We start from the raw sequence: 27,978 nt of genomic DNA on the forward strand, positions 1-27,978 counted from the left end.
TTTTAGAAAAAACATTAATATATCACAATATATAAAACTATTGTGTAGAAATTGCCTTTGTTGTAGCAAATTGTATCATTCCAAAAAAGTGGATACGCAAATATAATCTTTCACATTGGTGTTCAAGATAGTGTCAGACCAGTATTGCCACCTGAAAAGCAGAAAAGATAGACACAGCTCAGGACAATAATGAAAATTGATTTGAATTTATTTTGCTGTAATATACCCCCCCCCCAAGTAAATGTGTTGACAATATTCAGAAATATTTTTATATTAGGCTCAACTGTGTGCCCAGTATATATTGCCTTTTTGGGTTCTATTACACAGTCCAGATTTCTGATTGAAGGTTGGTCCTCTTCATACTACCAGCTTTGTAATGCTACTGAGTATTCTTTAGGGGTTGTGCATAATGTTTTTCATACAGCCTAACCACCCACAGTTAAGCAACTTGCTCACCTGGAGCCAAACAATAGGTGTCCCTCTTTTGTCAAAAAAACAACATAAAACAGAGTCAAGTCTTAAAATGCTCAACTTGGCGTACATTAACCAGGTTGACAAGTGCAGCTCTAAATTCAAGAATGGGGACACATACACAACAGAAGACAGTATAGTTTAAATAATAAACAGTGATGCACGCAACTGCTAAATCACATTACAATTTGAGCACGCAAACATTAATAAATTATATTACACAAAATGACATGGAGGGAAAGAAGTTATGATCAGCTGTTGATACAAAGAATGTTCACATTTAGTTCTTTTTCAAGACCTTCCTTTATAAGTCCATCCATCCCTTCTAATTATTGACAAAGTGATTCCTAGGGGTTCTAGAATACAGTAAAATAGCAGTTTAAAACCAAACCGTTCCACATTGGCTTTTCAATGTTAATACTACATGACAAAAGTTTGACATTAATTTCTCTTTCTGAGTTGCTTAGATAAAGAGTACCATAACCATTATTTCTCTTGAAGCAACTCTTGTTTCCCAAAACAGATAGCAGTTACATCTTATGACCAACATGATTACAGAACCAACAGTTTCTTTGTCAAAAAGCCAAATTGAATGAACTTGTTAATGTAGCAGCCACTTCATAATCGTAATGTAAATAAACTCTTGTTAGGTTTATATTGAGCAATATTCGCTTGCATGAAATGTATAACGACCCCATTGTACAAGGGCATTTCTTAAAGTAAAAATACAGCAAATGAGCGCTCAGATTTTGTTTGTTAAAAAAAATAATAATAAATAAATTAAAATAAAACAATACTAAAAGACTTTGACTCCAATTATTTGTTAATTATAAGTCAGGCTGTAGTGAAGGCTACCTTGTTCGTCTCAGGGTCCTTGCCCTCCTCCCCACCACTGGAGGATCGACTGCTGAGGTCGGCCACGCCTGATTCCAGGTCGCTGGAGATGTCGTCCGCGTTGAGATGTTTGACCAGGATGGACTGGCCTAGGGGCAGGGTGAGAGCGGGGTTTTTCACCTTGGAGTTTTGATTGGCTGGTCCAAAGGTCTCACGGTCCTGTGCAGGGCTGGTGATTGGGATTGCGTATGTGGCGGGTGGGTCCGGCCCACAGTGTCTCTGTTGAATGTGCCGAGTCCTCCTTTTAACCACTACTTTCGCCCAGGTTATTGGCTTCCCTGTTAGCACAGATATCCTCTGCATAAGAAAGGAAAAGTAAGAAGTCCTCTTTATTTACTCATCACAGATTCCTCAGGGAAATCACCAAGACACTTTTTTAAGACAGTTTTTTGAAACAAAGATGGGAAATGTGTGAAACTCTGGGAGAGCATTGACTAATTGATCTGTTATGAATCAAAGTGCCTATATTGTTCTAAATGTTTGTATTTAGCTAAACAATGCTAAGGAAGGAAGGTTAGGGAAGAAGGTTTGTAGTGGTGTTATGATTGTTCTGTGTGTCGTATGCCTTGTCTGGAGCCTGGGTGGTGATGAACGTTTCCTCCTGGTGCTACCTCCTGGTGATTGGTCAATTCCTCCTCCAGCTGCAGGGACTCCTCCCTCATAGCAGACAGGAAGTCTGCAGGTGATTGGCAAGGAGGCGTTGACCGCTCCGTATGGTTGTAAAGTCCCTTCCACATTCTTAAATAGGGGGGGAGGTACACACAGAAAGTAAGATGTCAGCAGGAGCTCATCTTTCAGGAATTGGGCTTCAGAGACAAAGGGCAGAAGTACAAGTCCTGCTGTTGACCAAAATGTAAACATTTAAACTCGTGGAAGCAATGCTGGTCTTTCTGTTTGCTGGCTAATGCAAAATTGCCATTAAGCAAGGCACAACATTGCATTTAAGTTTTTTTATTTTTATCCTAAAATGGCCTAACTCTAATGTTGTGGTGCATTCCAGCCAAATACTGGTGGGTTGTGACTAAACTCTTGTTGTTACTGTTATTGTGCAAAAAAAAAGTTGGTGGCTATGGTGCTCATCTTGCTGCTGCTTCTATGATAGCTTCTTCTTTGCGTCTCACTTCTATTACACAGAAGAAGCAGCAGCACTGCCCTGCGAAAGTAGTCGCAGCAACTTACTTTCACTTTGAACAATAACATCAACAAGGCGTGCATTAAACCGGATTGCACTTTTGGCTAAAGATGCTGGATTTCAGTTAAGGTAGCCTATTTTAAAACAAATGTTAACAAAAACATCAGGTGGAAAAAAACCTATTATTTGTCGACATTTCATCATCCCGGAACTGCGATCGGTGACTGAGCGCTCCCGTCTGCCCGAACGCAACTGTTTACTATCTGGCTTATACTGCTCGACTGATTGACTCAATGGCACATCTGAATAATGTTTTGAGTTTCCCAACAGAATGTGCCAGTGCGCACCGTAGCAACGGCTTTTTCTAACAGGGACAGACATGCTGCGTCAGAACACAGTGCAGGTATGCACAGCTTATTACTTATTAGTTGCTATTGTCTGTTCGTTTTTACTCTTTGTGCTATTTGATTGTAAGTGTTGTGTACTGTGTCTAGTCACCATGGGACGGTGGGAAACGTAATTTCGATCTCTTTGTGTGTCTTAACATGTGAAGAAATTGACAATAAAGCGGACTTTGACTTTGAATGGGTGAATGTGAGACTTTGTAAAGCGCTTTGAACACCATGTTGTCGATATAAGCACTATATAAGTGCACTCTATTTGCTGACACGCGTCCCAAAAAATTCTGCAAAACAGAGACCGCAAAAGTTGAACCGCCATATAACGAAGGAACACCTGCGTTAAGCTGCCCCCCCCCCCACGCAAAATTTAAGGAAAATAGTCTGTTTCGTTTGTGCTTCGTTTGTGCTGGTTTGTGCAGCAACGATTTTCGAGTTATAAAAGATTCTTTTATAGGTCATCCAGAGTTCACCCAGCCCTCCCCCCCCCCTTTTCTCCAAATGGACCCAAAATTGTACCGTTCGTTTGTGCTTCGTTTGTGCTGGTTTGTGCAGCAAAAAGTTTCGTTTGTGCTGTTCCGGTTTCGTAGACATTTATTTTTATCACGATGACGTCACCCAGCCCCCCCCCCCCCTTTTTCTCCAAGTGGACCCAAAATGGTACTGGGTGAACTCTGGATGACCTATAAAATAATCTTTTATAACTCAAAAATCGTTGCTGCACAAACGAAATTTTTGCTGCACAAACCAGCACAAAGGAAGCACAAACGAAACAGACTATTTTCCTTAAATTTTGCGTGGGCTGGGGGGCCAGCTTCACGCAGGTGACGGAACACCATAGTACCGAATGTCCATGCTGCGATGACTTACTTAAAACAGTAGGGGGTGGTGTTAGGTCTCAGGACACCCTGACACTGACTCAGTTCAGCCTTGAACAGTGGATTGGTCAAGTCTGCTCTGTCCTTCCACAGCTGGGGCCACACCGAATGACTCCGTTCATGAAGCCTGATACATACGCAAATAAGCACAACATTAGCAGTTTTTCGCATGAACCCAAATGTACCCTTGGGCTATTACATAATAGATGCAGTACATGGTATTACTACAGCAAAACAAAAATGCCTTCTACAAAATTATTAAACATTATTACCACAGAGAACTACCTCTACAAATTTAGAAGATCAATGGAAAACTGTAGGATAGTGATGATTGTAGAACTAATTTCAGTTCAGACTTTGGATCTCATGTGTGTTAGACAGAATAATAATCGTTGAAGATGCAAAGAAATCCGCTCAAAGCTTAGAGCTCAATCACAAATTAACTAGTGTCCAGGCATTTAGAGCCACGTGAAACTAAGTTCAGCAAGCGGCAATAAAAGTTATATTGGATTGTTATTGTTATGTTATGGATGAACCTGTCCCACATTATCAATCACGCAATAATGTTTTGTGTCTTTGCTATGACATTTGCAGAGGACGAATAGGACTCAGATGTTTGAAACTATAACAAGCACTTTTGAGGTCTTTACTGAAGTTTTTAGTTCAGTATTTTGTTTTCGTGTACACATCACTGCTTGTGCTTGGACTACATTTAAAGGACATGGAATACTTTCCATAATAATTATAATGAACAGTAATATTCTTGATGGTATTTCTTGATTCTCTGTAGCGTGCAAACTGAAGTTGAGAGCCTTTCTTCAGCACTTGAAACTACAGTCTTGTACCTGAAAAGATTTTTGACCCCACTGGTCCATTAGATTCATTCATTTCATTTATACCTCATATCCTTGCGTTCCTTTTGACAGTTGCCCAGGAATGTCCCATAATGGCAGGAGTAGACGTGTGTGTGTATCGCAATAAGGAAGCACTCGTTGAACTCAAAGGCACATGGAAACTGTTCAGACAGCTGCCACACACATTCCAAGAACTGATCAATAACCGGGGACACTTCTTTAGGATCGCCATCCAAGTGGGCATACCTGAAGAAATAAATAAAAATATTTTCTTAATCGGCATCCATCCGTGACTTTTCTACGTCCCGTAATTTTCGGACTATAAGTCATTCCGGAGTATAAGTCGCACCAGCCATAAAATGCACAATAAAGTGAAAAAAAAACACAAGTCGCACCGGAGTATAAGTCGCACTTTTGGGGCAAAAGAACGGGCCTGACAAGACACTCAGAGTTATTCAAGTAAGTATTATATAAATAACACGTTTATAAAACCATCTGTGTCACTCCAATTCATTAAATCCATCAAACTTGCTTTATGTAAACAATGCCGCGTATGCGCCGCATATGCTGACGTCGGACTCGTAAGTTGCATTTCTAATGATTCCACAGACCCATATGATGATATATAAAGTATATTTCAAATAACTATCATATTACAACATTATCAAACCATCTGTGTCACTCCAAATCATTAAATCCATTGATCAAATTCCCCGTTCTTTATGTCAACAACGCCGCGGGTGCGCTGCAGAGATCTAGTATAATAAGTATAATAACAATATAATGATATTGTAGCGTTAACAAAGTACCAGGAAAGACGTGGGTTTGGTAAACGGCTCTTTATTTAACAAAACAAGAGTTCAACGAGCCAACAACTACTAAACTTGCAGCCACGGAGGTGGAAGAGAGCTCCATAGAATAGGAGCGGGCGTGCGTAAAAGCCATGTCTGAGCCCCATCCACCATCCCCGGACAGCTACCCGGCCGAGCGCCGGCCCCCGACTTCCATTCACGGAGGTGAAAGAGAGCTCCCGTCGAGAAGGACCGGGCGTGCATAAAAGCCATAATAGTTTTTCAAACCTTCTGTGTCACTCCAAATCATTAAATCCTTCAAACTCTTCATCCTCCGTGTCACTCACAAACAACGTGACGTCACTTGCAGTTCAAATGACAGTAATCCCTTGCTACATCGCGGTTCGTTTATCGCGGTTTCACTACATCGCGGATCTTTGAACTTTTTATACATTTTATAAACAAGCATGTTTGGTTTACTGAAGACTGTAAATTGTTCATAAGTGTTCATATTTGAGTGAATGCTTGTTTGACTGTGCTCTGTGATTGGCTGATGGGCTCCCACATGACCATGGTTTGTAGTATAGAGAATATTATATTTGTCAGCGAACCACACAGTTGATGTTTTTGGTAAAGTTTTGAGCCAGTTTGAGGACAAGCGATTTAAACATTGGATGCATGGATAATGTTGGGCAAAGTGACCTCAACATTGGCACTTATGTGATAGATCTGTATTAAAAACATTATGTCAGTGTTACAATTCCTCCCTAAAAAAAAATCTGAAGAGATTTAACAGTATTTTGGAACAGAATGACACTACACATACTGATGCCCACCTTTTGGGCGGAGTCTGCTTCATTTGACACGTCAGTACATCACGGAAAGAAGAGATCACAATTTCCTCCATTGGAAATCATCGTACAAACTATTGCATTAAATAAACACTTTTTCACATTTCCTTAATACCTGCATTTTTCTCCATCCACATACTCCCTCCAATGTGCTCACGCTACTCGTCATTGCTTCTCGGTGCCATTAATGAGGTTTCCAACTTCCAAGTACAGTGGAGGCTCGGTTTTCGACCACAATCCGTTCCAGGTGGCGGTTCGAGAAGTGAATCGGTCGAATTCCGAATCTATTTTTTATCCGTTCCAAGACAAAAAAAACGCCTTTTTAAAGCATTTTTTCATTTGCTAATTTTTGTCTGATCGCCGACCACACAACTGCACCGCGCTGGTTGCATTATAGTGACAGAGCCGTCGCTGAAATTTAGAAAATATTTTTAAAGTCTTGATGTAGTTTTCAGATTTTATGTGGACCTCTGTGCAGGGAGCTTAATTTTGTCAGATCGCGCAACTGCAGCGCACTGCTGAACGCAAAACCCTAACGCGCCGCTGACCGCGCAACTGCTCCACGCTGGTCGCATTATTGTGACAGAGCCGTCGCTGAAATTTAGAAAATATTTTTAAAGTCCTGATGTATTTTCCAAAATTTAAGTACACGTCAGTGCGCAGGGAGCTTAATTTGGTCCGATCGCGCAACCGCAGTGCGCCGGGCGCTCACTGTCGCATTGCTTTAAGAGCGTCTTTGTGTTTTAGGATGGCTTTACTGCTCCCACTTGCTTTCTTTGGAGGCATGATTAGAGGTTAATACAATCCTTGAAGTAAAGAAAATACAATAACGAACGGAGTCAGTCGTCATCCGGGCCGCGCGGTTGGGTTTTCTCGGGTCTTCTCGGCTCATCTCGCGAGGTTCGTCAACCGAAATTTTGTCCGACATCCGAAGCAAAAAAAATCCCGAATTTTTTGTTTGAACACCGATTTGTTCGAGGCTTCACTTTAACTGAAAATGTACGAACACAAAAGGGTCAGCCAGGTCCCGACTCAATCAGGAGGCTCAACTCGGACTCACAACGCCCGGAGGTCATCTTGTTGGAAAGATTGGGAGCATCAGACTTCCAGCGAGGAGGCTGACCCTTAATAATAATAATAATAATAATAATAATAATATCGGTTTTATATAGCGCTTTTCTAGACACTCAAAGTTGCTTTACATACACAATTACAACAGATTATCAAGATAAAAACGTGACCAACTTGTACACCTATGTACAAAAAGCTGCGTTAGCTTAGCTCAGGCGCCGCGCGGCTAGTTGGCGTAGGCCATGCGCGTGTCGTCGCTGAGGAAGTTGAGCATGGTCTGCACCAGCTTGGGCAGGTCGTAGTCATGCTTCCAGGCCCAGTTGTGTTTGGCGTTGGAGTCGTCAAAGTCCATTGGCCAGGATTCGGCGATGGCCTGCCGGATGGGGGGGTCCACGTTGTACGGGACCTCCAGCTCGGGCACGTGCCTGCGCATCTCCCGCACTAGCTCTTCGGGCAAGAGTCTCATGGCGCCGATGCAGCATACCGAGCGTGTCGGCCGTCGCCTCCAGCACCCCAAGGGTGGCTCGCAAGCAGTCGTCGACACACACCATGGGAAGCCACGTGTCGGGCCGCAGGAAGCACCCAAACCTGCCCCTCCCGAGATCGTCACCAACCAGGCCAGCCAGGATGCGCTGGCGGGGGGCTGCTCGCAGCCAGCAGCTGGCAGTGGAGGCTGCCGCCACCGCTGGCAGCCAAAAGACGCAGGGAGCTGCAGAGGGCCGCCAAAAAGCAGCAAAAAACACGCTAAAATACTAACTTAACCGCTGCTGCTCACTGCTCCCCTCTCCCCCAGGGGATGGATCAAAATCATCCCCATGTGATTAGATGCAGAGGACAAATTTCACCACACCCAGATGTGTGTGTGACGATGATCATTGGGACTTTAACTTTAACTTTGGGATTTTAAAAAGTTAAGAAAGAAAAGGACTAAAACTAAGCTAACTCTGGTGGAGAAGCGGCGAACATTCAGTGCCAGCATCCTCTCCGATCGGAAGTCAACCGGAAGTACAAGGGATGGTGGCTCAGTTGACCCTTCAGCTGAGTGTGGCCGTTTAAAGCGCCTCCTTCTCAGATAGGTGACAGAGGTGGTACCTCATACATGGACTTCAGGGGAAATGTAACTCAAATGAACCCTTATCAATTTCAATTGACCATATAACAACGTATGAACAATTCTGCTTACATAAAACCTCTCGGAAACGCGTTGTATTTCCGTATGTTGGTGACTGGTGAAAGGATATAAATGTGACAGCACACTTCAGCTGCAGAAAGGCTGCTCATTTCTCTACAATCAGCCACGGAGAGGCTAATCCTTTTAATATGTTGAAGCAGTCATAAGTAGAGATGTCCATGTAAATTGTGGTGCCAATTGGTAGCTGTTTTTGTACATTCTAAGCGATAGTCTTTACAATGATTTCCAACAGGGAAATTGTGATCTCTTCCTTCTGTGACATCATCAATCAAAACATGGAGGTGAGAGGTGCGTGGCCCTGTTCCTCATTAAAAGTGGGTGTTTTTAAATGCATTTGTTGTTTCATTATTTCTCCAAAATGAACCAATAAAATGTACAATGCTAACTTTTTTAATTTTCTTGATAAAAAAAAAAGAGCTTGCTCGCGAAAAATGAACCATCCTCAGTTTACCCTTCCTTTTAAAGATTACGTGTTGACTTTCTGTATTTTATTTAATAAAAACAGTAATCATAGCTTACAATCTTTTGTTGATGTGCTGTTAACTTTTACCAGTTACAGACCTGTGAGAAAACTTGTGACCAAATGAAAGCCAGTCTCTTTCTATCAGCACCTACATGAAAGAAGAAAACGTATAAATGACGAACAATGAGAATATGGGCAGTACACACACCAGGTATCAGCGTTACAAGCCTTATTTCAAGGTATCGTACTCGTGACAGCAGCCAATACTAACATTGGCCACCCTCTTGAAGGCATTTTACAATCAGAAACTGGAAATTACAAATTAGAAAAATAGAAACCTACCACTAATGTCATACAATTTTCAGGAGAAATGCTATATTGGGATATATACTTTTTTTTTTTAATTATGACATTTTTTGGGGGAGGGGGTTGATGAATGAAAAGGACTAGTGGTATCGGTACTTGGTATCGGTATTGTGACTACCAGAGAGTGGTATCTGTCTGACAAAAGTTGTATCGAACATCCCTAGAAAAAACGTCAGGGACATACTACATAGTAGGTAATAATAATAATAATAATGGATTGGATTTATATTGCATTTTTCTATAGAATTCACACTCTGTTAGTGGTAAACTACACTAGTAACCACAGCTGCCCTGAGGCAGGCTGACAGAAGGGGTGCCTACAGCCCTTCCGATCACCACCAAACATTTGTATCCAGGCATACACCAGTTTGAGTGGCACTGGAGGCAAGGTGTGTAAAGTGTCTTGCCCAACACAAAGACACGTGACTCGGACAGAGCTGGATTCGAACTGCTCTGCTGCCTGAGCCACGGTTGCCACAGGTAAGTACTGTACACGGCATAATCAGAAAAACAGAGCTGAGCTAAATAAAAGTCACCTTCCAACTACAAATACTGCATGTCTGCATACGTGAGTACGTGCGTGCATGCGTTTACCATCATTCCTTTGATAGTTCGATAAAATGGGTCCAACAGTACGCTGGCTACCGAACAGGCCTGAGCTGTCCGATCCCAACCATCTGAACAGTGGACCAACACACTGACTCCTTCATCAGCCACTGCCTGAAAATATATCATTATAAACATTTGTGTCAAAAATGTAACTACCTTAACTGTTAAACAACATTTAGGTTTGTAATAACAACATACAGTAATATCATTTCAACCCACATTGTAATGTGTTTTTAATCAATCATATAGCTAGCATACAGTATACACATTCATTGTTGTACTTTGAGTTACTTTGAAGTAACAATAAATTTACTTTGCTATCCAAGCTCTACAGTGACTCCCGTATTTTCCGGACCAAAAGGCGCACCGGATTATAAGGCGCACCTTCAATGAACGGCCCATTTTAAAACTTTGTCCATATATAAGGCGCACCGAATTATAAGGCGCATAAAGTAGAAGTTATACTGCAACAAACTGCGGTTGACTAGGGTTGCGATATGCATCCACTAGCCAATAACCAATGAGCCCTCTGTAAACAATCGCGTTTCTCAAACTATCCTATAAAATTATCAGAACTGACTAAAGTTCGATCTAACAGTTTGGTACTGCTTACCTATGTTTCCCTTCCATATCGATCCGTAAATTTACTCGAAACATTAACAGAGCAGCCGATTTTGACATTAAATAGCCTCGTGCGTATAGCAGCTATCACTATAGCATTAGCCACCCGCAAACTCCCATGAGCCTCAGCAAAGTGTAAACAATCGCGTTTCTCAAACAAGCGCTTAAAAAATTATCGGAACTGACTAAAGTTCGATCTAACACCTTGGTACTGCTTACCTATGTTTTCCATCCGGATCGATCCGTAAATTAACTCGAAACATTAACATAGCAGCCTATTTTGACATGAAATAGCCTTGTGCGTATAGCAGCTATCACTATAGCATTAACCACCCACAAACGCCCATGAGCCTCAGCTCGCAGACTCCCATGAGCCTGAGCAAAGTGTAAACAATCGCGTTTCTCAAACGAGGGCTTATAAAAATGATCGGAACTGACTAAAGTTGGTACTGCTTACCTATGTTTCCCTTCCATATCGATCCGTAAATTTACTCGAAACATTAACAGAGCAGCCTATTTTGACATGAAATAGCCTCACGGGTACAACAGCTATTCAGTGACGCCCCCTGACCACGGTTGCTGTAATGCTGGTAAGCGATGCGACCTTGTAATTTACTAGCTGTACTAAAACGTACAGAAAATTTTGGCAGAGCACTGTGTACAACCAGTATGGATCAACAAATTCATCAATTGATCCATATATAAGGCGCACCGGACTATAAAGCCCACTGTCAGCTTTTGAGAAAATTTTAGTTTTTTAGGTGCGCCTTATAGTCCGGAAAATACGGTACTTAACATTGGATCAAAGTGTCATTTCTTCAGTGTTGTCCCATGACAAGATATAATTAAAGCATTGCAGAAATGAGAGGGTATACTCACTTTTGTGAGATACTGTATATACTAAAGTAAACAGTAATGTGTAAAGTGTTTACAGTGTTCAAGAAGTAGGGAAATACCCTGGCAATGAAGACTCCGGCATCTATAATAGCTTTAATGTGTTTCAGCCAACCAGAGTTTTCCAGACCCCAAAGGAAGTCAGTCATTGATGGAGATCGCATTTCACCCACTGCATGGAAGACACAAATTTCACAAATGGGCAAATACATACATGACAAAACAGTAAAGCCTCTCCAAATCATTATTTTTATGTCATTTAGTCGACAAGCAAGAGGAACTTTCACACTGGCTTCCTGGTAAATTGGCACATCAGAGGTGCAATAGTAGCGGGAAAGCCAAGATTTATTGGCCTCTCTCTTTTAGATTGAAGTGTGGATTCACATCGTCCATTGGGCTCAAAGCAATGGAACAGTTACCGTAATTATCGGACTATAAGTCGCGCTTTTTTGTCTTAGCAAAGATGGGGGGGGGGCGACTTATACTCAGGAGCGACTTATATGTGATTTTTTTCACACCTTCTTCACCTTCATCTTCTTCCGCTTATCCGGGGTCGGGTCGCGGGGGCAGCAGCTTTAGGAGGGACTCCCAGACCTCCCTCTCCCCAGCCACTTCATCCAGCTCATCCCGGGGGATCCCAAGGCGTTCTCAGGCCAGACGAGAGACAGTCTCTCCAGCGTGTCCTGGGTCGTCCCTGGGGTCTCCTACCGGTGGGACATGCCCGGAACACCTCCCCAGGGAGGCGTCCAGGAGGCATCCTGATGAGATGCCCGAGCCACCTCATCTGGCTCCTCTCAACGTGGAGGAGCAGCGGCTCTACGGCGAGTCTCTCCCGGATGACGGAGCTTCTCACCCTATTTCTAAGGGAGAGCCCGGACACCCTGCGGAGGAAACTCATTTCGGCCGCTTGTATCCTGGATCTTGTTCTTTCGGTCACGACCCATAGCTCGTGACCATAGGTGAGGGTAGGAGCGTAGATCGACTGGTAAATCGAGAGCTTTGCCATTTGGCTCAGCTCTCTCTTCACCACGACGGACCGGTACAGAGTCCGCATTATTGCCGACGCTGCACCGATCCGCCTGTCGATCTCGCGCTCCATCCTGCCCTCACTCGTGAACAAGACCCCAAGATACTTGAACTCCTCCACTTGGGGCAGGATCTCATCCCCGATCCGGAGAGGCATTCCACCCTTTTCCGACCGAGGACCATGGACTCGGATTTGGAGGTGCTGACCCTCATCCCGACCGCTTCACACTCGGCTGCGAACCGCTCCAGTGAGAGCTGGAGATCACGGACTGAAGAAGCCAACAGCACCACGTCATCTGCAAAAAGCAGTGACGCGATGCTGAGGTCCCCAAACCGGACCCCCTCAATGCCTTGGCTGCGCCGAGAAATTCTGTCCATAAAAATTATGAACAGAATCGGTGACAAAGGGCAGCCTTGGCAGAGTCCAACCCTCACTGGGAACGAATTCGACTTACTGCCGGAAATGCGGACCAAACTCTGGCATCGGTGATACAGGGACCGAACCGCCCTTATCAGTTGGCTCGGCACCCCGTACTCCCGAAGCATCCTCCAGAGAACCTCCCGAGGGACACGGTCGAACGCCTTCTCCAAGTCCACAAAACACATGTGGACTGGTTGGGCGAACTCCCATGCACCCTTGAGGATCCTGCCGAGGGTGTAGAGCTGGTCCACTGTTCGACGGCCAGGACGAAAGCCACACTGCTCCTCCTGAATCCGAGGCTCGACCTCCCGACGGATCCACCTCTCCAGCACCCCTGAATAGACCTTACCAGGAAGGCTGAGGAGTGTGATTCCCCTGTAATTGGAACACACCCTCCGGTCCCCCTTCTTAAGGAGGGGAACCACCACCCCAGTCTGCCAATCCAGAGGCACCGTCCCCGATGTCCACGCAATGCTGTAGAGGTGTGTCAGCCATGACAGCCCCACAACATCCAGCGCCTTTAAGAACTCCGGGCGGATCTCATCCACCCCCGGGGCCTTGCCACAGAGGAGTTTTTTAACTACCTCAGTGACTTCGACCTCCGAGAATGGAGAGTCCGCCTCAGAGTCCTCAGGCCCTGCTTCCACAATGGAAGGCGTGTCGGTGGAATTGAGGAGGTCTTTGAAGTATTCCCCCCACCGACTCACAACATCCCGAGTCGAGGTCAGCAGCACACCATCTCCACTGTAAACAGTGTTGACCGTGCACTGCTTCCCCCTCCTGAGACGCCGGATGGTGGACCAGAATTTCCTCGAAGCCGTCCGAAAGTCATTCTCCATGGCCTCGCCAAACTCCTCCCACGCCCGGGTTTTTGCCTCAGCAACCGCCGAAGCCGCGTTCCGCTTGGCCATCCGGTACCTGTCAGCTGCCTCCGGAGTCCCGCAGGCCAAAACGGCCCTATAGGACTCCTTCTTCAGCTTGACGGCATCCCTTACCGCCGGTGTCCACCAGCGGGTTCGGGGATTGCCGCCACGACAGGCACCAACAACCTTACGGCCACAGCTCCGGTCGGCTGCCTCAACAATGGAGGCGCGGAACATGTTCCACTCGGACTCTATGTCCCCCGCCTCCCCCGGGACGTGGGAAAAGTTCTGCCGGAGGTGGGAGTTGAAGCTCTTCCTGACAGGGGATTCTGCCAGACGTTCCCAGCAGACCCTCACAGAGCATTTGGGTCTGCCAGGTCGGACGGGCATCGTCCCCCACCATCGGAGCCAACCCACCACCAGGTGGTGATCAGTTGACAGCTCCGCCCCTCTCTTCACCCGAGTGTCCAAAACATGCGGCCGCAAATCCGATGACACGACTACAAAGTCTATCAACGAACTGCGGCCTAACACACAAAGACACAAACAACAGTCAGGACCCGTCCCCCCCACGCGAAGGGAGGCTACCCTCTCGCTCACCGGGGTAAACCCCAATGTGCAGGCGCCCAGCCGGGGGGCAATAAGTATGCCCTTATACCTGCTCGACGCCTCTCACCGTGGGCAACTCCAGAGTGGAAGAGAGTCCAGCCCCTCTCGAGAGGGCTTGTACCAGAGCCCAAACTATGTGTGGAGGCAAGTCCGACTAGGTCTAGTCGGAACCTTTCTGCCTCACACACCAGCTCGGGCTCCTTTCCAGCCAGAGAGGTGACATTCCATGGCTCTAGAGCCAGCCTCTGCAGCCGGGGATCGGACCGCCAAGGTCCCCGCCTTTGGCCGCCGCCCAGCTCACTATGCACCCGACCCCTTTGGCCCCTCCTACAGGTGGTGAGCCCATTGGAAGGGGGACCCACGTTTTCTTTTCGGGCTATGCCCGACCGGACCCCATGAGCGAAGGCCCGGCCACCAGGCGCTCGCCTTCGAGCCCTACCTCCAGGCCTGGCTCCAGAGAGGGGCCCCGGTGACCCGCGTCCGGGCGAGGGAAAACGACATCCATATATTTTATTCCTCATAAGGGGTCTTCTGAGCCATGCTTTGTCTGGCCCCTCACCTAGGACCCTTCTGCCATGAGTGACCCTACCCGGGGCATGAAGCCCCAGACAACAAGGCTCCTAGGATCATAGGGGCACGCAAACCCCTCCACCATGATAAGGTGACGACTCACGGAGGTTTTTTTTTTTCACAAATTTTCAAAATTCAAAAATCCGCGATGTAGTGAAACCGCGACAAACGAACCGCGATGTAGCAAGGGATTACTGTCATTTGAACTGCAAGTGATGTCACCCGTGCCACGCGGCGGTTGTTTACATAAAAGGCAAAGGATTCGATCACGGGATGACAAAGATGGCGAAGGACCCCACGGAGGACGAAGAGTTTGAAGGATTTAATGATTTTTAGTGACAAAGAAGGTTTGAAAAACAATTATGGCTTTTACGCACGCCCGGTCCTTCTCGACGGGAGCTCTCTTTCACCTTCGTGGATGGAAGTCGGGGGCCGGCGCACGGCCGGGTGGCTGTCCAGGGACAGTGGATGGGGCTCAGACATGGCTTTTACGCACGCCCGGTCATACTCTACGGAGCTTTCTTTCACCTCCGTGGCTGGAAGTTCAGTAGTTGTTGGCTCGTTGAACTCTTGTTTTGTTAAATAAAGAGCCGTTTACCAAACTCACGTCTTTCCTGGTACTTTGTTAACGCTACAATATAGTTATATACTGGATCTGTGCAGCGCACGCGCGGCGTTGTTGACATAAAGAAAGAGGAATTTGATCGATGGATTTATTGATTTGGAGTGACACAGATGTTTTGATAATATTGTTGTTATATAAACCCACGTCTTTCCTGGTACTTTGTTAACGCTACAATATAGTTATATACTAGATCTCTGCAGAGCACGCGCGGCGTTATTGACATAAAGAACGAGGAATTTGAGCGATGAATTTAATGATTTGGAGTGACACAGATGGTTTGATAATATTGTTGTTATATAAACCCACGTCTTTCCTGGTACTTTGTTAACGCTACAATATAGTTATATACTAGATCTCTGCCGCGCACGCGCAGCATTGTTGACATTAAGAACGAGGAATTTGATCGATGGATTTAATGATTTGGAGTGACACAGATGGTACGATAATATTGTTGTAATATGATAGTTATTTGAAATATACTTTATATATTGTTATATCGGTCTGTGGAAATGCAACTTACAACGGGTCCGACGTGAGCATATGCGGCGCATACGCGGCATTGTTTACATAAAGCACGAGCGATGGATTTAATGAATTGGAGTGACACAGATGGTTTGGTAAACATGTTATTTATGTAATACTTACTTGAATAACTCTGTTACGTCAGGCCCGTTCTCAGCTCCTCGTTTGTGTATATGTCACGTTAGCATACCGTATCGTTTAGCCCGTTGTTGCTGGTTCATGTCTGTTTTTGGTGTTGGATTTTGACAAATAAATTTGCCCCAAAAGTGCGACTTATACTCTGGTCCGACTTAAATATGATTTTTTTAACTTTATTGTGCATTTCACGGCTGGTGCGATTTATACTCCGAGCGACTTATAGTCCGAAAATTACGGTACATGAAACAGCCACAATTGTTTTCAACACAATGGGTGCGGTGGGGAGTTTCTCACATTACACTTCACATTTTACTTGCAGGAAGCAACATTCTGTCTCAGTTATGCCTTTGACACTGTCAGAAGGTGGTGATTTACTAGGCCATCCTGAACCAGTCTTACCGCATCAATCCTTAACAGTAATCCAGAAGAAGGAAGGGAGGGCGGGGTAAAGACAGTTTACATGGCTAGTATGAAAGGGACTGCACTCTTACTTACCGTCAATAATTTTCTGTTGGCTGTTCCTCATCACATGAATGTTTTCTATGCCAATGAAATGCAGCTTGATGTTGGTATAATGGTCCTCATTCTCATAGCCTTTACCAGCAGCTCTGTTTGCCATAGCATTCAGCTAGACACATATTCATAAAGCACATTTTACAATCACGATAGTATAACCTAATATACACAGCTGCGTTATTTCTCTCTGAAGCCCTCCTTGGGTGTGTTACCTTGGGCCTTGTATCTACCACATAAATATAGGCACTTCCGGGGTTGGATTTCATCACAGCCTGCAGCATGGCCTCATCCTCCTGACAACGTCCACTGAAGCCTGACAGTGGCTGACTACACCTGCACACAGCAGCCTAAATGGCAATGAAACATCAACATCTTACTATTAATATAACATTCACTTAGTTCTTTAGGTTTGTCTGAAACACTGACCAGTGTGTCCTGGTGAAAGTACGACAGAGCAGGAAATCGTCCCCGGCTCCTGAACTTTGAGCTGCCCAAAATGACGGTAGGGGAGGCTGACTTTGGAATAAATAGCTCTGATGGATATGTTTCACATATCTGGAAAAGATGACATAATGAAGACGGCATAACGTATTATTTGGTATTGTTCACGGACAAAATGTATGCTGTTAATTTCTATACACGTGGCTCATGGGGGACCTACTCTTTCAAAACAAGACTAGAAAATGATGGAAAAATGCCGAATGTTAGTGCAGCATATAATTTAACAAGGAATGTTTTAGTAACGCATGTACTGTATTTTCTGGATTATAAATTGCTCCAGAGTACAAGCCGCACATACATGATAATGAAGAAAACCACATATAAGTCGCACCCGAGTACAAGTCACATTCGAGAAGTTTATTTGACAAAATCGAACACCATGAACAGACAAACAGGCAACAACAGGCTAAACGATACGGTGTGCTAATGTTACATAAACACAAAGGAGGAACTGAGGACGTGCCTGACGTAACATTAACAGTTACTCAAATAACTAACATAAATAACACGTTCATCAAACCATCCGTGTCACTCCAAATTATTAAATCCATTGAAATCTTCGTCTTTTGTGTAAACAACGCCGCTGCTGACCCCAGAAGTACATGTGGCGCTGACATCGGACTCGTCGTCTGTTGCTGTTGTTAACAGAAGTTAGGAAGAACTACCTTCATCAACGAGACTTTATCATGTGAGGGAGACGTGACGCAGTGACAAAAACTCAATGTGTAACATCATATTCTGGAATAAAAACTAGACTAGATGTGGTTTATAAAAAAGTATGCTAAAATGTCTCTTCATTTTTATTAACCAAACTGGGACGTGCCGAAATGTGGTGAATGGATGACATCAAAATAGAAATGTTGAAAATGGTTGGTAAAAGAATCACAAAAAGACCAACTAACCCTGTATTCGCTGTTGGCTGCTGATGCGACCCAGAGGTTATTTGGAACCCCCATTCTTTTGTAGTCAGCCATGAGGTCTATGAAGCTCCATGACTCTTGCCTCTCCTCCTTGTTAATATTGGGATTGAAGGACAGACAGTACAGCTCACTGTACTTTTCTGAAAATACAAGATATTCAATTAGTATGAAATGCCACATTTTTTTTATTATTCAACACGTCGTTAAGAGTAATCCACTATATGTGGGAGATTACTACCAAACCCGGAAAACCCGCCAGCAAACTTCCTACGTATGCTGCAACATTGAGCAATAATGAGCAAGACAAGTTGATTGTTTGAAGCTAAACTTACTACAAAAATATACTGTACCGTATTTTTCTGACTAAAAGTTGCTCCAGAGTACAAGTCGCATCAGCCATAAAATGCACAATAAAGGGAAGAAAAACATATAAATCGCTCCGGAGTATAAGTCGCCTTTTGGGGGAAATTTATTTGACAAAATCCAACACCAAGAACCGACATGAACGAGCAACAACAGGCTAAAGGATAGGTATGCTAACGTGACGAACACAAACGAAGAGCTGAGAACGGGCCTGACGTAACTTTCAGAGTTATTCTAATAACTATTACATAAATAACACGTTTATAAAACCATCTGTGTCACTCCAATTCATTAATTCCATTGATCGTCCTTTATGTCAACAATGCCGGCCGGGTACGCGCCGCAGACGGCGGTTGCACTTCAAAATATTCCACAGGCCCATATAACGATATATAAATTAAATATCAAATAACATTTATATAAGCAATAATATTATCAAACCATCTGTGTCACTCCAAATCATTAAATCCATCGATCGTCCTTTATGTCAACAATGCCGGGTACGCGCCGCTGACGGCGCTTGCACTTCAAAATATTCCACAGGCCCATATAACAATATATAAATTATATATCAAATAACTATTATATAAGCAATAATATTATCAAACCATCTGTGTGACTCCAAATCATTAAATCCATCGATTTAATTCCTCGTCCTTCGTCAACAACGCCGTGCGTGCGCCCTGACGTCAGCCTCGTCCTTATTCCACAGATGTAACTATATTGTGGCGTTAAAGTACAAGCAAAGACGTGGGTTTGGTAAACGGCTCTTTATTTAACAAAACAAGAGTTTAACGAGCCAACAACTACTGAACTGTAACAATAAAAACATATACAAGTTGCTACACGAAATAAAATATATCAAATACCTATAACATAAATAGTTCACCGCCACACGGCCCCAAGCACTGGCATCGACTTCCAGGCGTGTGGCGGCGTGGACCTCCATCCCTGGAAGTGGCATTTCCAACCACGGAGGTAGAAGAGAGGTCCATGGAATAGGACCGGGCGTGCGTAAAAGCCATGTCTGATCCCCATCCCCCGTCCCCGGACAGCCACCCGGCTGAGCGCCGGCCCCCGACTTCCATCCACGGAGGTGAAAGAGAGCTCCGTAGAGTAGGACCGGGCGTGAGTAAAAGCCATGTCCGAGCCCCATCCACTGTCCCCGGACAGCCACACGGCCGGGCCCCCGACTTCCAACCACGGAGGTGAAAGAGAGCTCCGTCGAGTGGGACCGTGCGTGCGTAAAAGCCATAATTGTTTTTCAAACCTTCTGTATCACTCCAAATCATTAAATCCTTCAAATTCTTCATCCTCTGTGTCACTTACAAACAAAGCCGCTAATGATGCCGGTAGTACGTGGGGCCCTTCGTCTTCGTCATCCCGTGATCGAATCTTTGTCCTTTATGTAAACAACCGCCGCGGCGCTGACATCACTTGAAATTCAAATTACAGCAATCCCTTGCTACGCGGCGCATACGCGGCGCATACGCGGCGCATACGCGGCGCATACGCGGCGCATACGCGGCGCATACGCGGCGCATACGCGGCGCATACGCGGCGCATACGCGGCGCATACGCGGCGCATACGCGGCGCATACGCGGCGCATACGCGGCGCATACGCGGCGCATACGCGGCGCATACGCGGCGCATACGCGGCGCATACGCGGCGCATACGCGGCGCATACGCGGCGCATACGCGGCGCATACGCGGCGCATACGCGGCGCATACGCGGCGCATACGCGGCGCATACGCGGCGCATACGCGGCGCATACGCGGCATTGTTTACATAAAGGTCGATCGATGGATTTAATGAATTGGAGTGACACAGATGGTTTTATAAACGTGTTATTTATGTAATAGTTATTAGAACAACTGAATGTTACGTCAGGCCCGTTCTCAGCTCTTTGTTTGTCTTCAGGTCACGTTAGCATACCTATCGTTTAGCCTGTTGTTGCTCGTTGCTCTTAGTGTTGGATTTTGTCAAATAAATTTCCCCCAAAATGCGACCTATACTCCGGAGCGACTTATATGTTTATTTTTCACATTATTGTGCATTTTATGGCTAATGCGACCTATATTCCTATATTCTTTTAGTCCAAAAAATACGGTATGCCAATTTTCTAATTGTGGAATGTAATAATTGAAAATCAAATAGAATTTCAATGAATTGCTCATCCCTACATTTTAGACACTTAAACTTCCTGTGAGTTTATCATGGTTTCCCTTGTCATTCACCAGGGTGAGGTGGAAGTGCTTTTGCCCCCTTTGATGAATGCGCAGGATATAGGTTGCACATATACCAGATAAAAGACACACAGTTAGCCCTTCAAAACACACAAACCTGGTCTTGACAACCTCAATAATGAGGTGTGGACATCAAGGCAATCTTTCTCCTGTTGCAAGAGAAGCTGGAAGATCCTGAAATCTTTACAACGCAAGATCAGCTGGCTACCAGTGGATGTGGTGGGCAATCTCTCTACACTGCTCACCATGCTGTGTAAGACCTAAAACACAAGACAAAAATAAAATTAAATGCAATTCATAGAATGAATAAACAAAAACTACCCTTAGGGGTTTCAAACTAGCTTTTCCCCCTCACAGTAGATCTTGATGGTGATTCGAATGGAATGGAGCAGTAAATTTTGATAGATAGATAGAGATAGATACAGATAGTGAGAGAGAGAGATAAATAGATAGATAACTTTATCCCACAGTGGAGAAATGTTCTTCTCACAGCAGCGTACAAGAGTGCAAGAATACAAGAAACATGTGCAAAATGTAAAAAATGATCAAATACAGGCAAACAAAGTAGAAACTGTCTCGTAGTTTGCACAAAAATTTCTACAATATGAAGAAAAAAATTGGGGTTGCATAGAATAGAAGCATGTAAAATTGAGGCTAAGCTGTACTTGATTAATTCCAAAGGACGCAACACAGTGGAATAGTCTTATGTTAGATAATTTTAAACACATGAATAATATGTTGTGTATATATCTTCATTTCACAAAAATCCAACATGCACAAATGCTGTAATACACTTTAAGATTTGGAAAAATAATGACATAGAATGCGCCCCTGATTGGCCGTAACAGGGGTTGATCGTATGATTATGTTGGAATGTAGACTAGAATTATTAACTTTGTTTCAACTGTTCGCCTTTCCTTGACTCTGGAAAGTTTCCACATTCTGTTGTTGAAACTTTCCAAATGGTGTGGAAACATTCTTGGTTCGTTAGTTATCTAAAATGCTTCACTAGTTTTTGTTTCCACAACCTTGTAAAACAAAGAGCTGGGACCCCCTGCACTGATTAACCAGTTGCTGAGGGGACCACCAAACATGTCCACTCTCACCCCCACCCTGTTTTCTCAATAAATATGCTCTTGCGAGGGGCCTAAATCAGATTACTTTTCGATCACTTCTGTATGCTACAAGGTGACGAAGGTTTTCTCCACTTGCAAGTGCTAAAGGGCAAACTCCAGTGTGGTTCTTGCAAAAAAGTTAGAGTGAGCACCACTCTCACATCACCTGTCAAAAGGAATTGCAATTCTCACTTCAAGCAGAACTTTGACCAAGTCTCCTGGGTCTCCTTTAGAGATAAGAAGCTTGATCATTCAGGTCGGGTTTAGATAGCCGCTCCTTTGACTAAAAAAAACAGCCAAATGACATGGCTCTGTCACGCGGTTAAGGTGGCCTCTTGGATGTCTCCTGAGTCAGGTGGGAAAGGTCCCACCAGGAATAGTTCCAGACTTTTCCCCCTGTGCTAGGGGAGGACCGCCACTTTGAAAGGTAATATGTCCTTTGAAATCTAAAGTTCCTTAGCAAGGGTACAGGAACTTGTTTAAAGCTCTGAGGATATATTTCACTCATGTTGTAGTGAGTGTCTGATGGTATAGTGGAAAAGCAGCCGTTTCTTTATTCCTTAGTATCACGGGTTCAAGTTATGAAGCTTGTCTTTTGTTGTTATGTATTCAAACTGATGTAGAGGGGTTAGGGGCTGTATGAGTGCTGCTGGCAATGGGGAGCTACAGTTCATTGAGGGAACAATGAATGCCAACATGTACTGTGGAATACTGAACCAGAGCATGATCCCGTCCCTCCGTAAACTGGGCCGCAGAGCAGTATTCCAACACGATAATGACCCCAAACACACCTTCAAAACGACTACTGCCTTCCTAAAGAAGCTGAGGGTGAAGGTGATGGACTGGCCAAGCATGTCCCCAGACCCAAACCCTATTGAACATCTGTGGGGCATCCTCAAACAGAAGGTGGAGAAGCACAAGGTCTCCAACATACACTAGCTCCGTGATGTCATCATGGAAGAGTGAAAGAGGATTCCAGCGGCGACCTGTGAAGCTCTGGTGAACACCATGCCTAAAAGGGTGCCTAATAATGGTGGCCACACAAAATATTGACATTTGGGTCCAATTTTGACATTTTCAGTTGGAGTGTACTCACTTTTGTTGCCAGCATTTCACACATTCATTGTTGTATTTTGAGTTACTTTGAAGTAACAATAAATTTACTTTGCTATCCAAGCTCTTCAGTGACTACTTCACATTGTCTCAAAGTTTTATTTCTTCAGTGTTGTCCCATGACAAGATATAATTAAAACATTGCAGAAATCTTTGTGAGATACTGTGTGTCATATATATATTACAGATTCGTTCTTGATAAACGTTTCCACAATGAAATCGTGATGCTCACTGGTCCAATTCATGTTAGCATATGTTATTTAGTTTCGTTTCAGTTGCTAAAATGAATTGGACCGGTGAGCATTGTGCTTTCATTGTGGAAACGTTTATCAAGAATGAATCTGTAACTGCAACACAACGACCGTTCCGTTTGCGCTTCAGACTTGGTAGACATGATCCCGTACCTGCTCAAAACACGATCTTGTTATGGGTTACTAACTTTAGAGCCGGTGGATCAGCATTGAAACGAAAATCAACCAGCCGACCTTGCACCGCCAGAACTCCAGAAAATGTGGCAGCGGTAAGACCAAAATAACATTGTTTGAAAACTAAACGAAAATGAAATGAAGCAAAACGGCATTATATGTACTTTTCAAAAATAAAAATTTTAATATTTTTTGTTTCTTTAATTTATTTGCATTTTATTAAATCTACAAATGAGTCAGATCATTTTGCCGGACCCTGTATTTAATCAATAATTATTAATCAAATAATTTAATTATTAAGGCATCTATTTAATTGAATATTTTCTTTAATGGTGATGTACCGTAATTTTCGGACTATAAGTCGCTCCGGAGTATAAGTCCCACCAGCCATGAAATGCACAATAAAGTGAAAAAAAACATATACAAGTCGCACCGCACCGGAGTATAACACTTTTGGGGCAAATTTATTTGTCAAAATCCAACACCAAAAACAGACATGAACCAGCAACAACAGGCTAAACGATACGGTATGCTAACGTGACATTTACACAAACGAGGAGCTGAGCACGGGCCTGACGTAACATTCAGAGTTATTTAAGTAAGTATTACATAAATAACACGTTTATCAAACCATCTGTGTCACTCCAATTCATTAAATCCATCGATCATGCTTTATCAAAGTCAAAGTGTCAAAGTCCGCTTTAGTAAACAATGCCGCGTATGCGCCGCATATGCTCACGTCGGACCCGTTGTAAGTTGTATTTCCACAGACCCAAATAACGATATATAAAGTATATTTGAAATAACTATCATATTACAACAATATTATCAAACCATCTGTGTCACTCCAAATCATTAAATCCATAGATGAAATTCCTCGTTCTTTATGTCAATAACGCCGCGCGTGTGCTGCAGAGATCTAGTATATAACTATATTGTAGCGTTAACAAAGTACCAGGAAAGACGTGGGTTTGATAAACGGCTCTTTATTTAACAAAACAAGAGTTCAACGAGCCAACAACTACTGAACTTCCAGCCACGGAGATGAAAGAGAGCACCCGTCGAGAAGGACCGGGCGTGCGTAAAAGCCATAATAGTTTTTCAAACCTTCTGTGTCACTCCAAATCATTAAATCCTTCAAACTCTTCGTCCTTCGTGTCACTTACAAAGCCGCTAATGATGCCGGTAGTACGTGGGGCCCTTCGTCATCTTCCGTCATCCCGTGATCGAATCCTTTGCCCTTTATGTAAACAACCGCCGCGCGGCACGGGTGACGTCACTTGCAGTTCAAATGACAGTAATCCCTTGCTACATCGTGGTTCGTTTATCGCGGTTTCACTACATCGCAGATTTTTGAATTTTGAAAATTTGTGAAAAGAAATCACATATAAGTCGCTCCTTAGTATAAGTCGCCCCCCCACCCAAACTATGACAAAAACCGCGACTTATAGTCCAAAAATTACGGTAATTATCTAATCGCACATTTATTTATTTGATTTGTTTAATTCCATATTCAATAAATAAATTAAACAGTTAATAAATGACATATTTAATTAACAATGTCATCTACACTAAGAAGCTGTATTTGCAGTTGTTTTAAAGAAAAGCTATTTTTTGTCTCTCATTTTTCCTGCAATACAGAAATACACAACCATAAAATACTTCAGTAGATGAATGCTGACGCTACCATAGGACTACCATAATTTTTTAACCTAATTTATAAGACATGCACCTACTTGCTATGAGCGGTCTGCCAGCCGTCCATGCCGGCATATACAGAATCTACCTCAAGTTGAACATGTCACAAAAGGAAACTATTTCACTTGATGAGGAGCACCATGCCGCTTTCCACTTACCCATGTCTCCTTGCAAGTCTCTGGGTGGTTCTCAATAAACATTGAATGTGTAGCTGAAAGGTAGAGGGTCCCAACGCTGGCCTTTCTCTGGCCCTTCGACCGGTCCAAGAGACGCACATTTTCCACCTTAAGGAAGCACGCACGCACACGCACACGCACACACACACACACACACACACACGCGCACACACACAAAGAATGGGATACAGTGTCTAGGGAAGTGAGCATAGCCTCGTTTACGCTACTTTTCACGAGGGGATTTTCATGTGATCACTTCGCGCAGGTCTCTTTGGCACCTCTTTCAGACAAATTAGTTCTGCCTGCATAAAAACTTATTTTCCGAGTCTATTTTTATAAATGATACAGTAACATCCCTGTTGCTTCGTTTTTGATTTGATGGTTTTGATGCAGTATCTTATTTTTTGGACTATAAGTCGCGTTTTTTTCATAGTTTGGGTGGGGGGGGCGACTTATACTCAGGAGCGACTTGTATGTGAAATTTTTCACAAATTTTCAAAATTCAAAAATCCGCGATGTAGTGAAACCGCGTGAAACGAACCACGATGTAGCAAGGGATTACTGTAATATGAACTGCAAATGATGACTATCTGAAAATTTTAACGACCACATTTGCCTGAACGGTTGGCCTCATTGCAGGAAGTCCGGGACTCGGAATCTTTCCAAGTCCAACTAATACATTTTGACAATCCGACCTCTGGGGGTTGTCTCGGAATTTATCCGTAATTGATGCATATGGACGGCTGACTGGCAGCGTAACCTACACTGTTCCATCTCCTGCTATGGATACATGGGTGGGTGTGATGGTGAGGTCCAGTGAAGGTGCTCCTGACTCCCTCTCTGGCTGTTGCTTGATAACATGGTTGACAGCAGGCACGGAGCTTTTGGGCTTCCTTGATGGTGGCTTGATGTTTAGCCGTTGAAAGCTGCCTCGACAAGCCTTAGAAAGTTGCGGGAGCTAACTGCAGTGGTTGTTTGCATGTCTGACTGTGGAACTGTAACAACTTTAGGGGCGCTAAACCTCCAAAAATTAAGACCAATCATCAACAAAATTAATATGCACATGCATATTTTTCACTTCAACCTGTAATTCTTAAAACAATCAGCACAATATTTTGATTATGTGGAGATGATGGAGGGTTTTGCTCAGAGGAGGTCACATTTGAGTAATCAAATCCAGAATACGGTACAGAACTCTCATATTTTCTAAGGTTGAAGTTAATATGACTAGGAGTGTGCTAATTAATTTGGGTAGAAATTCATCCCCATTTCAGACACGAGGTGACAACAGAACGTGACAAACCAAGCCAGGAAAAAACACACAATTACAATGCTTGTCTCCCTCCATAGGCTGGAATGGGGGTGGGGGGCAGTACACCAAGCTCCAAAGATGGGTGGGCCATTTTATCATAAATGTCATCCCCAAAATGCCCTTAAATCACTACAGATTCTTTTCGAGACATGGATTTCTGTAATGTTGGAATATTTTGCAATTGATATTATTTTGTTCAATTTATTTAATAAAAATCCTCACACGTTTGAATTTAAATCAGAAAAAATGCATTAGGTCTTGGTATTTCAGCGTTGTAAAAACATGATAATTTCTCGGCTGTTTTTTTTTTTTTTAACTAGTTGCCCAATTACGATGCGGTGATTTGGAGGATAGAATGAAATTGGTTCGCAGTACTGTACAATGCTGCGTCATAGTTGGCAGATGCCCGTAGAGTGCATGGAGTTGGGCAAAGTGGAGATTTTAACAGATAAATAAAAATATGTAACATTAATTGTTGTCAGAAAAATCTGTTCACGTATAACGTGATTGTACAAAAGTATTGAGCATATCGCATTTATAAAAGAAATCCATTCCATTATAGGACACACCATTGTGTGGTGATAGGATGGGCGATTTCTCGCATCATTGGTTAACGTATTACGATTGCTTTGGTCACACAGAAGAGTTGTTAATAAATAAACTAAAATCATGTAAAATGTGCCGTTTGCACTGACGCCATAGCTCCCGATACTGCTCGGATACTTGACCCTGCCAAAGGGAAACGTTAGTAAACTCGAGATGGATGATCAAAGTGTAACTGACAGGGTGAAAATAAACACTGATCAAGAAAATAACGAAACGGAACATCTCGGGTTCAGTACAATGTTGACATGTCAACAATACCTTGGGCGTCCGGATATGCTCCATCCCTGCCAACCAAAATGGTGGAGCCAAATATGGGACAGTCGTGTCTTCCTTTTATCGTCTGTGGTGGTGTTCTCTCCCCCTCGCATCAAGTGCTCTGCATTTCCACGTGGCTGTTTTTCGTACAATACCCTGAAATACGTGACATGGTTTTCGTTTCTATATGTTCACTACGATGAACCAGGGCAGACCTGCCCTGGCAATCATTTCGCTATCTTCCACCTAACGACAGCTGCAGTGCTATCCCATTCTCTCACACCACTCAGCCCGAGAGGCTGCTGCAGCCTCAGACATGTACATATAGACCACCTTGAGCTGTTTGACCCCATGCTGCAACGCGTGGGAGCGTCGGCCATATTTAATGTGGCAGATACGATCGAGTGTTTTCTGTTGCGCTGCAGCATTACGTCACACTCCGGACTCTATACGGGAAACAGGAAGTCCCC

General features: G+C 43.9%; 1 protein-coding gene and 1 pseudogene across 4 annotated transcripts; both read right to left on the bottom strand.

Annotated features, from left to right (window-relative positions):
- Window positions 1-190: 190 nt before the first annotated feature.
- Window positions 191-27,966, bottom strand: LOC147056263 (phosphatidylinositol-3-phosphate phosphatase MTMR7-like). Of its 4 annotated transcripts, none has more exons than XM_085911402.1 (14): window positions 27,512-27,964; window positions 25,318-25,443; window positions 20,906-21,068; window positions 18,179-18,336; window positions 17,202-17,330; window positions 16,988-17,122; window positions 16,755-16,887; window positions 11,548-11,657; window positions 9,956-10,081; window positions 9,094-9,143; window positions 4,673-4,873; window positions 3,766-3,900; window positions 1,977-2,103; window positions 191-1,662 (listed from the first exon to the last, which is right to left on the bottom strand). In XM_085911402.1, the coding sequence occupies exons 1-14, from the start codon at window positions 27,533-27,535 to the stop codon at window positions 1,306-1,308; spliced, it is 1,974 nt and encodes a 657-aa protein (XP_085767528.1). In that variant the 5' UTR covers window positions 27,536-27,964; the 3' UTR covers window positions 191-1,305. The 4 variants fall into 4 exon arrangements, with proteins under 4 accessions (XP_085767528.1, XP_085767529.1, XP_085767530.1 ...); XM_085911404.1 differs by having other exon boundaries at window positions 1,455-1,662; window positions 1,931-2,103; XM_085911405.1 differs by having other exon boundaries at window positions 1,478-1,643.
- LOC147056264 (L-threonine 3-dehydrogenase, mitochondrial pseudogene) lies at window positions 4,880-8,441 on the bottom strand (annotated as a pseudogene).
- Window positions 27,967-27,978: the final 12 nt, after the last annotated feature.

Source organism: Syngnathus leptorhynchus, chromosome 5 (assembly GCF_054491065.1).
Source record: "Syngnathus leptorhynchus isolate UIUO chromosome 5, UIUO_Slep, whole genome shotgun sequence".
Classification (NCBI taxonomy): Eukaryota; Metazoa; Chordata; class Actinopteri; order Syngnathiformes; family Syngnathidae; genus Syngnathus; species Syngnathus leptorhynchus.